This window comes from Gracilinanus agilis, chromosome 4, assembly GCF_016433145.1.
Source record: "Gracilinanus agilis isolate LMUSP501 chromosome 4, AgileGrace, whole genome shotgun sequence".
Classification (NCBI taxonomy): domain Eukaryota; kingdom Metazoa; phylum Chordata; class Mammalia; order Didelphimorphia; family Didelphidae; genus Gracilinanus; species Gracilinanus agilis.
In genome coordinates this window covers 24,102,367-24,112,798 of record NC_058133.1, presented here as the reverse complement: position 1 = coordinate 24,112,798, position 10,432 = coordinate 24,102,367, and the positions used below count along the sequence as shown (strand labels likewise).

The window sequence follows — 10,432 nt, the reverse complement described above, 5'->3', positions numbered from 1 at the left end:
CTTTCTTTCTTTCTTTCTTTCTTCTTCTCTGACACATGGTGGGTGTAGATTAATTAATAGGTCTGCCATTTAGATCTATACTTTAAATCCATGGGATACAAGCACATACTTCTTCCTGAGACTGCCTGGTTCCTTTCTCTTTAAAAAGAGGTTCATTCTGTCCATTTGGATCCCGAGTTCTTCCCTTCCCTTCTCTGTGCCTAAAAGACCATCAGGCCTGATATTCTTATTCATAGTTGGCTTGGCAATAGCCATAACTGGCCCCAGGGTATTTTGTAACTGGGGCTGGAGTAGTTTTTGAATGGAAGTAATGAACTGGGTAGAGGGAGGTGAGGGAAGAGAAAGAATGATGTGAGCCAATTAGCAAGAATTCCTCAGAGCTGATTCTGCTTGGAGTGAGGGTGCAGCTTGTGAGGAACCTGGCAGGTCAGAAAGCCCTTAGGTTAGAGGGAGCTTGTGTCTAGACTGTGGAAGGGAAGAAAAGAATGGTTGTTGCCTCAGTTTCTTCCTTTATAAAATAAGGGGGTTGTATTATATAGCCTCTAAGGTCTCATCCAACTTTAAATCTATGATCCGGAGAGGCACCTCTTTTAGTGTAGGAATACATGTTGTTGTTTAGTCATTTTTCAGTCATGTCCAACTCTTTGTGAACCCAATTGGTGTTTTCTTGGCAAAGATACTGGAATGGTCTCATTCTACAAATGAGGAAACTGAGGCAAACAGGTAAAACAACTTGCCCAGGGATCAACCCAGCTAGTTAAGTGTCTGATGCCAGATTTAAACTCGGGAAGAGAAGTGTTCTTGACTCTAGGCCTAGCATTCTATCTACTATGCCACCAAGCTACCCAAATTAAAATGGAGGTCCTGATCTGTATACCTACAGGCTACGTATTGACTTAGTAGTTTTACAATGTGATGCTATCTGTTTTTTATTGTATTTTTATTTATTTTATTAACTATTTCCCAATTCCATCTTAATCAGGTTTGGGCTACACTCAGGAATGTTGGGGGCCTGGGACCCAACCCATGTTTGGGTGTAGTAGATGAAAGCTCTCTTTGGAGTCAGGAAGACCTGGCTTCTCTGATATATTCTGGTTGTGATCACTTAATCTCCCAATGCTGCAGGCAGTTCTCTGAGAGTATAAGTTACAGAGAAGATGCCAGCCTACACTGCTAGAGGGAATTCTCCAATCTCTGAGATTCCTGTTTTCAGTGAAACCACAAACCCAGCTCCTGGGATTGGTGGAAATTGATGTACTGGATTAATGCTCAGAGTTCTTACTTGGGTGGCTCTGGGTCTGGGTCCCCAGGCCTTCTTAATGGGAGATGTGGGCATTTTCTTGGCTAAGATGTCCAATTAACTGTGATTGTCATAGTTCCAAGTCCCTATTAGCCTCTACATTGGGAAGAAAACACCACAAGAAAAAACTTAGAGGGCGTTTGAGGGAGGACCCATGTCCCATTAGATCATAAACCCCAGGAAGCTGAGCCTCAGTTTCTTATCTACAAAACAGCAATAATTATCTTTGAACATCATTTCTTCATCCATAAAATGGCCATCATCATACTCACGCTGTCCATCTCAGAGTTGTCGTGAGCAAATCTCTCTATAGAATGGTACATCATGTACCTAGAATGGTATATAAGCAGAAGTTGTTCTTCTGACCATCCGTAATCACTATTTTTAAGTTACCTTGGATCCATCTATCTGGTATTTAATCTTTTCCCTTAAGAGACCTCTTCCTAGGTCCTTGAGGTTAATTTTTCTGTTCCTTCCTTAATAGGGAGAGGGGAGGGATCACCCACAGGGATGAAGAATGAGGGAGGGGAAGAGTCCTCTTGGAATCTTTCTGTCTGGCTTCACCAATCTTTTTTCTTCCTCAGTCTAACCTTGGCCCAGGTTCCTTCAACCCTAAACCTGTGCCAGGGTTTGCATTAGCCAAACCGCCTCCATTTGGGACCAATTCCAAGAGGGTGGACCTGAAATCCTATCAGAATTTTGTTGGAAACACGGTAAGTGGGGGTCATTTGAGGACGAAGATGTGATGATTAGATTAAGTCTACACTGCCCATCTTTAGATTTAATCACCAAAGGTGAGAACACCTCTGATTCTGGGAGGTCCGTTACCCACATGTGCTACAGTGGGTGATGAATCAGAATTAACTGACTGCCCCCTAGGCAGTACTATGAGAATTGTCTATTGTGATTGGACACGCAAACTAGGAGGGAGGCCCAGGAAGTGACCCCTTTAAAAAGAGGGAGTGGAGTGAGTGAGAGGTCTTCTGATGAAGAGGGTGTCTGGTGACGGACCTCTTCTGGTTTGTGGAGAAGTGTTGGAGCGCTGAGACCCTGGTGAGACGGCTTTAAATATCTCCTTTGAATTCCACGTGGTGAGTTTAAAGACTGACTGAATCTTCCTGAACTTCTCTTAAGAAATTTCTTTTAATAGACTCTGTGAATGAAGTTTTGCTCCATTCACCCCCGGGGGCCTCTGGCCCTCTAACTCTCGGCTGAGAGTTAAGATCTACCTGGATTAATTAGAGGATCATAGTAAATTACCTACTGGGTTAGATTCTTATTTCCTTATTTCCTCTCCTTAACTGTAAATAAACTTCCATAAAAGTCAATTTTGACTTGAGATTATTCTTAATTGAGGATTGATAATAGTTCAATCCTCTGGTGACCATCTTTTACTATATTGAACCCATAAAACTCCTTTTTCCCCCTTACAAAGGAAGTAGACAAGGAAAAAGGAAAGTTGCTCTGACCAGGACTCAAAAGGAGGGACAAGGCAGCAGGATGCCATCCCACTTCTTTTCAGGAATATTCAAAAATACTTTACTACCTTAAATCTGTCCTATTGCATGAGTTTCAACTCCCCCAGAGGAGTACACAGAATTAAAGTTTGTATTCCTCCAAAGAAGCTCTTAACCCAGTGAGTTGCTATAATATTCTAATACACCAAACGATATCCTCTCTACCACTAGGGTTAATATTCTATTATTATAACCAATATCTTTTTACACAGTTTGCTAACTGGGTCTAACTTCTAAAAAGCACAGTTGTCGTTAGTTACCTAAAGGATTACAGGTGATCACTTGGTTTATGACCAATAATATAAAAGCAATAAAGGCAATTTCCTTTTCACGTGCCCTCTTATAGGGAATTAAAAAATCCAACCATCGCTACCCCTTTATTTCTATGAGAAAAACCAAATGGCAACCATCTTTTATTCTCATTGATAATAACAGAGAGGGAAGCCATTGAGTAGAGGAGTTTTTCTGAAACCTTGGCCCCACAACTCACAGTGATAGGAAATAAGGGTATGGGGTGGAAAAGGAAAGACCCATAAGCCTTAGTTCCGAGTCATGATCCCAGGGCTTCTAACCTGTGACCTGTGTTTGGAGTGTTCCAGCCACACTAATGGACTGGCTCGGACGAGCAGAAAGTTTAGGACCCTGGGAGGAAGGAGTTTAGGACCCTGGGAAAAAGGGGTTCCCTTTATACACCTCAGAGGGCAGGACTAGAAGCAATACATGAAAATGGCAGAGAATAAACCAATGAATAACCATTTATTGAGCAGCTACTATATTTCAGACACTGTGCTAAATGCAAGGGTTAGAAAAAGAGGCAAAAGGCTGGTTCTGCTCTCGAGGAGCTTACAGTCTAAAGGGGGGAGGGATGACAAGCAAACAAATCTAGACCAAGGAAGCTATAGAGAAATAAGAATTAACAGAGGGAAGGTCCTAGAACTAAGAGAGGTTGGGAAGGCTCCTTGTAGATGGTGGGATCTTAGATATATTTAAACTCGATATAAGGGTGGAGGGGGAAAGCATTAGAGCTGCCCCCAAATGAAGTAGCTGCCATAGGAGGATTGATTGTTAGGAAGTCCATCCTGTACTTGCCTCTGGAGAACTCCCCCCCCCCCCCCCCCCCACCTGAACATTCATTGCTTCTAGCTCTGCCCCCCTGGAGCCAGACAGCAACCATCGGAGACATTCTGGCCTCTTGAGTTCTCTCAAAATCTCAGAATCTCTCATTCTCCGAGGAGGCAGCCACTGGCATGTCCAGCCATCCACTAACCTCGTTCATGCCTGCTTTTGTCTTGCTCCCTTCAGAACCCCGTGGGTGTCGGACGTTACAACAGCACGAAGCACGAGGCAAAGGATTATCGGCAGCGGTACCGGTCCCTCTACCTGTCCACGCCTGAGCGCTATCCATGTGAAAATTACATGAAGGAATCTCTCCTACAGTAAGTGAAGCCCAGAGTCCCGGGGAATTGGGGGCTGGGGGCCCGGGGAGGCGAGCCAGATGTGCTGAGGAGGGAGGAGCCCATGGGTGGATCGGGGCATCCAACTCTCAGGTAGGCACTTTAAGTTGCACAATATTAGACCAGCCAAGAGGACATTTCCAGAACACATTGTCAGGCCTGTAAGGTCATCTAGTTTAACCGTATTTTATATCTGAGGAACTGAGGTCCAGAAGGGTTTTAAACAACCAAGATGCTGTAGCAAGTCACTGGCAGAGTTGAGACTAGGACTCGGGTCTCCTGACTCCAGGGCCAGTGCTCTGTCCATTGGGCCATGCTTTTAGGTAGGTGCAGACATTTTATTTTGTGCCTGGACGGGACTCATAGGCACCGCTCTAAGTTCATTAATCCAAACAGAACTGGGAGACATCATTTCTTTTCCCTATCAATTGAGAAAACAGACCATTGAGGTTATTAAAACTATTATATAGGGGCAGCTGGGTGGCTCAGTGGATAGAGAGCCAGGCCTAGAGACAAGAGGTCCTGGGTTCAAATATAGCCTCAGATACTTCCCAGCTGTGTGACCCTGGGCAAGTCACTTGACCCCCATTGCCTACCCTTACTACTGTTCTGCCTTGGAGCCAATACACAGTATTGACTCCAAGACAGAAGGTGAGGGTTTTAAAAAATAAAATAAAATAAAATAAAATAACTTATATAAAGTAAAAGTCAATAGGTCCAAGTGAAAATCTATGAGTTGATAGCAGCTAGGTGACTCAGTAGATTGAAAGCAAGGCTTAGAGACAAGAGGTCCTGGGTTCAGATCTGGCTTCAGACCCTGCAAGTCACTTAACCCAGTTGCCTAGCCCTTACCATTCTTCTGCCTTGAAACTGATACTTAGTATGGCTTTTAAGACAGAAGGTAAGGACTTTATTTTTTATTTATTTTTTAGGACTTTATTTAAAAAAAAGAGAGAGAAGTTTATGAGTAGTCAGTCTGGTGAGCTTTATAAAGTATATCTAAGTTTTATGGCATTTCATTGGGTGGCTTAGATGCATCCGTATCTTTCTAATTCTCACCTCAGCTTTGCTTCCTTTGGAATTCTTGACCTAAAATGTTCTTGGTTCTAAAGGCGAGGATCTAGAGCACTCACAGTGGCAGAGTCCCCTGACCTGTGACTGCGAGGGTCCTCCCACAAGTGGGAGACTAGGCAAGGGCTCAGAGGATGTGGTCCAGGATTCAGCTCTGAGGCCACTCGAGCGTAACTCTTCAGATTACAGCACCGCTCGGTGCAGAAGTCCTCCTCCGCAACACCCACACAGCAGAGGACATCATCAACGAAGACGTAGATAGGAAACTACCCAGTTGGCCAGACTCCCCGGAGCCTCACTGCCCTGGCACAGACAGATTCAGATTCTGCTTTATTCTCTTGCTTCCTCCCATGGCCAAACAGTTCACTTGGAAATATATAGCAGAAGAACTAGTTAAGAACACCAGCCTCCCCCCTCCCCCCAAGCATGTGTTCTTCAGAAGAAGCAGCCTGAGAGCCGGGGAGAGGCTGGTGCCCTCTTTAGAATTACTGGCAGCAGCTGCTGTCTTCTAGCTGCCAAAGTCTAATATGGCTGAATGAGCCATATTCAAATGTAATTGCTGTTCAGTCACGTCCACCACCCCATGACCCAGTGGACCCTGGTGGCAAACCACAGGGTTTTCTTGGCAAAGATACTGGAGAGGTTTGGCATTTCCTTCTTCAATATGTCCCCCATTTTTGGATGATGAACTGAGGCAATTAGGATTAAGTGACTTGCCCAGGATCACATAGCTAGTAAGTGTCTGTGGCTAGATTTGAACTCAGATCTTCCTGACTCCAGGTCTATAATATAAAAAAATATATAATAAAACTTAGATAACATTACACATTAAAACTATGCCAATATGTGGTACAGGAGTGCATATTAGTGGTCTCAGTTTCTATTTGAGGTTGACACCTTGTGGAGCTTAAAATAGAGCATAGAGAAGTAGAAAACATTCTGGTTCAGACACAATATTTCATTTCCCACCTCTGTGTGTCTGCCTAGGCTGTGACTCCTACTTCTCTCACCCTTGTCCTTTAGAAAATCCAATTTCCTTCAAAGTTCAGCCCAAGTGTCACCTCCTCCAGAAGACTTTTCCTGACCTCCCCCCATGCAATTAATTCCCCCTCTGCCAATTAGCTTTAGTTAATTTAATTTCTATATTTTGTATACATTTATGAATACACATTCTCTCTGTTAATAGAATGTAAATAGAAACTCCACAAGGGCAGGAACTATTTCATTTTGGTCTCTGTACCCCCAGTACCTAGCACAGTTCCTTGCACATAGTAGGTGCTTCATAAATGCCTACTGATTTGATTGACTACTTCAGGTTTGGGCAGGAATGAATGAGAGCTTTTGAGGTCCTCTAATCACACATGCTGTGATTCTACCATTAAGAGATTAAGGTTCTTTGCTTCCTCAGTGCTTCCCTCTTAGTGGACACAATAAATGATTGTTTAATTAAATTTGGCCGGAAGAACTAGGCTCTGTTGGAGCCAAGAGTGAAACCAGCTCTTGTCACTCTTTGAGCTGAGCATTCTATCCACACTTCTTGGCCTCTGTCTTCTTCCTCAGCCCAAAGAAGATAAGTATCCCTCATATTCCATTATAAAGCAGCATAGATGGGCAGAGCTAGAATCCTTTAGTACAGTGGACAGTCTTGGCTTTGGAGTCCGAGAACCTGAGTTCGAATGCTAACTCAACCTCTTATTTGGAACCATTACTGACCTCTCTCTGGCCTTTGTTTCCACATCTCTAAAAAAGAGCCTTCTCTAAGGTTCTGCCCAGATCTAAAGCTATGACATCATTGGTATCATAATGATCATTTCTAGGGCAACCAGCCCTTCTTGCCGTCAGCAGTTGTTTTCTTCTCTGATGTTTTCTTCCAGCTCCTTTTACTTTTTGTTTCATTTAGGGAACGGCTCATCCCCTTTAACAAAGGGAAGGATTTTCAACTTGAGGATCATAGTTCTGGGTACCCTCCCTGCAATACCTTAGCAAGATGTCTGGACACAGGGCATGACCCATGTCCATGCCCTCTTGTAAAAGCCTAGTGATCTACAGTAGGAGGAAAGCAAGGGATTGGGGGGACACAGGGAGGGAGAATTTGGGAGGAGAAGAAGACACTGCAAATGCTGCGACTTCACTCAACACATCGGCCTGGGGCTAGCCCCAGACACCCACAGGGACAACCAGGGACACATCTTGGCTTCAAGAGGTCAGTTAATTCGAGAGTCCAAAGAGACCCTCTGATTTAAGCAGTCAAAGAAGGTCCATCAACCCAAGCAAAATGCAGGTGGAGTTTGGGATGAGGCCTCCTAATTCTCCCTTTTCAAAACAGATTTCTTGGTTTGGGGGGCCATTAAAGTACACATTGAAGGGGATGCATAGAGCCTGTGTGGGTCTGAGCCAAGAGCATCAGGAAGTGAGCAGAGCATCCAACAAAGGCAGGGTGTGTGTGAGAGAGAAATTCATGAGGGGTCTGGAGGTGCTTTCAGCCTAAGATGCCACCCTCTAACTAGGGCTGTGGGACCAAAATGGGGCTGGAAGTGCCAGGGAGGAAGAAAAGAAGGATGGGATGGACAGGAGGAAGGGAGTTGCATAGGTAGATGTCAAGAGACAGCACCCCTCCCCCAGCTTGTGGCTTACTTGTAAGTCATTTCCTATCTCTGAGCCTCAATGTCTGCATCTGAAAAATGTAGAATTAATAATATTAATGATATCTTATAGAGAGCCAGCTCTCTATATTTTGGGGGGTCGTGAGTGGCATTTAATGGCATCGGATTGAAAAGACAGGAAACAGAAACTGAGAATAGCCAGACTAGTGGTTAGCCCATAGCTGCTCTACTTTTATGGAGTTTAGTTTATTTATATACTGGTTTCAAACAAAGAACACAGAGAAAGAATCACAGCTGTGAAGGGGTTACAAATCATACACAATCCATTAAAGTCTAAAAAGTAGAGAGATAGGTTCCAGGGCAAGGGCCAAATTCCAACCACCAATTAGGGGGGTTAATTCTGGGAGCAGAAACATATTTCATGGAGATTTTTACTAATTGCGTTCTGCCTTGATTTACAGGACTGCACCTGGTCAGATAAAGTCTGGCTCCAGCTTATCTAAGTAATATTTTTTAGGGTTCAGGCTTCTTAATTATCAAGGAGAGAAATTGCTAACTCAGTAGCTGCTGGTCTGCTAAGGACTCAAAGCTTTTCAATAAGTCTATTATGTTTTTCCAATAAGAAAAGGTATGGATCATAAAAGGGGTCAAAAGAGGGGTCTCAGATTTTTATCTAATCTCTTATTGGCTTCCCACAATATCTACCTCGTGTGAGCAAAGGGTTTTATAAGCCTTCGAATGTTATATGGAAACGATAACTGGAGAGCAAAGGCCTAGAGAAGCAAAGGAGCTGTCCAGGGTGATTTAGTCGCTCAGGTTTCAAGCTGAGATCTCCGCTTCTGTCTTCTCAGCTCCCCGTCAGTGGGTCCTTCCACAATGTCATGCTTCTATCTTGTTACAGCCTAGAGAAGGGGAAGAAACTTGAAACTATCTGTTAAATGATATTCTCCCATTCTCTTCCAATTTCCTGACTGACTAGTGTCCCAATTTGACATTGAGGTAAACTGAGGCACAAAGCTCCAAGAATGGTTCATTTATTAGTAAGGCAAGCGATTACCAATAAAGAAGGCTTTAGTGGGGCAGCTGGGTAGCCCAGTAGATTGAGAGCCAGGCTTAGAGAACAGAGGTCCTAGGTTCAAATATGACCTCAGATACTTCTCAGCTGTGTGACCCTGGGCAAGTCACTTGACCACCATTGCCTAGCCCTTACCACTCTTCTGCCTTGGAGTCAATACACAGTATTGACTTGAAGATGGAAGGTGAGGGTTTAAAAAAAGGCTTTAGTTCCTCAGCAAGCAAAGGGACCTCAAATGAGGGCAGACAGATCATTTTTACAGCTGGAAGGCTGAGCATCCCCAAACTAGAAAGCAGCGTCATAGATGGGGAAATCAACAGGCTTCGTTACAAAGTCTGTATGTAGCATCATAGATGGGAAACAAGATGACTGACTGGCCATTTAGAATGCAGAGCTGGCAGTAACTCCCCCTTCTGGCTTGTCACTGTGGCGAGCTCCTTGGTGGGGTCCGCCTGCGTGGCTGGTGAGTGGCACCCAGATAACAGACCAGCCTTTCTGGAAGCCCAGGCAGAGCTTCAGAGATAACAGAGCACCCTCCTGGGCATCCTCCCACGTCCTTCAGTGATAACAGTTCCTTGACACCAGAGTAGCACCGTGATTAACAGGAAAACCAGAACTTCTCCACCTAATGAACTCCCAGAGGAAAGCCGAGTTCCCGAACTTCACTTTGAGACAAAGAAACATGACTTGGGCGCTACATCCAACAGCAGCAGCCATACAGGACTGCCTCTGTTGTAAAGATGGAGACAATGTCTTTATCACTGCCCACATCCTCCTCCTAGAAACTGTTACAAGGCTGCCACTCCTCCCATCTAGGAAGAACCAGCTCATTCCACTCAGGGAGCTTTCTTTGGCCCTGGAGAGAAACACAGACATTGCTCGGTTCTGCTGAATGGGGTTCGGTCTACCATTCTGCAAGAGAGACAGACAGAGGCAGAGGGATAAGGCAGAGAGAGACAGGAAGCTGAAGGGGTACTTTAGAGCAGGGGTTCCCAAACTTTTTTGGCCTACCGTCCCCTTTCCAGAAAAAATATTCCTTAGCCCCTTGGAAATTATTATTATTTTTAATTTTAATAGCAATTAATAGGAAAGATAAATGCACCTGTGGCCATCGCCGCCTCCCTGGATCACTGTAGCACCCACCAGGGGGCAGTGGCGCCCACTTTGGGAATCACTGCTTTATAACTACCATCAAGCAGATACTTTATAGGTACTATCAAGCACACAGTTAAGCAGTGAGGGGACAAAGAGTTATCCTTGGAAGCAGGAAGAGCCGAGTTCAAATTTTAACTCAAGCACTTACTAATTGTGTGACTCTGGACAAGTTGCTTAACTTCTGTCTAACTGGGCATACTGTTTTTAAACCCTTGCCTTCAGAAGTCTTAGAATCAATACTGCGTATTGGTTCCAAG

General features: G+C 44.3%; 1 protein-coding gene across 1 annotated transcript in view; it reads left to right on the top strand.

Annotated features, from left to right (window-relative positions):
* The window catches only part of LEXM (lymphocyte expansion molecule), a 34,111-nt gene extending 26,730 nt beyond the window's left edge, over positions 1-7,381 (top strand). Inside the window, exons 9-11 of the mRNA XM_044674795.1 lie at positions 1,885-2,013; positions 4,120-4,253; positions 7,243-7,381. Of these exons, the coding sequence (XP_044530730.1) occupies positions 1,885-2,013; positions 4,120-4,253; positions 7,243-7,381 (402 nt within the window). The remainder of the gene's footprint in view (positions 1-1,884; positions 2,014-4,119; positions 4,254-7,242) is intronic.
* Positions 7,382-10,432: the final 3,051 nt, after the last annotated feature.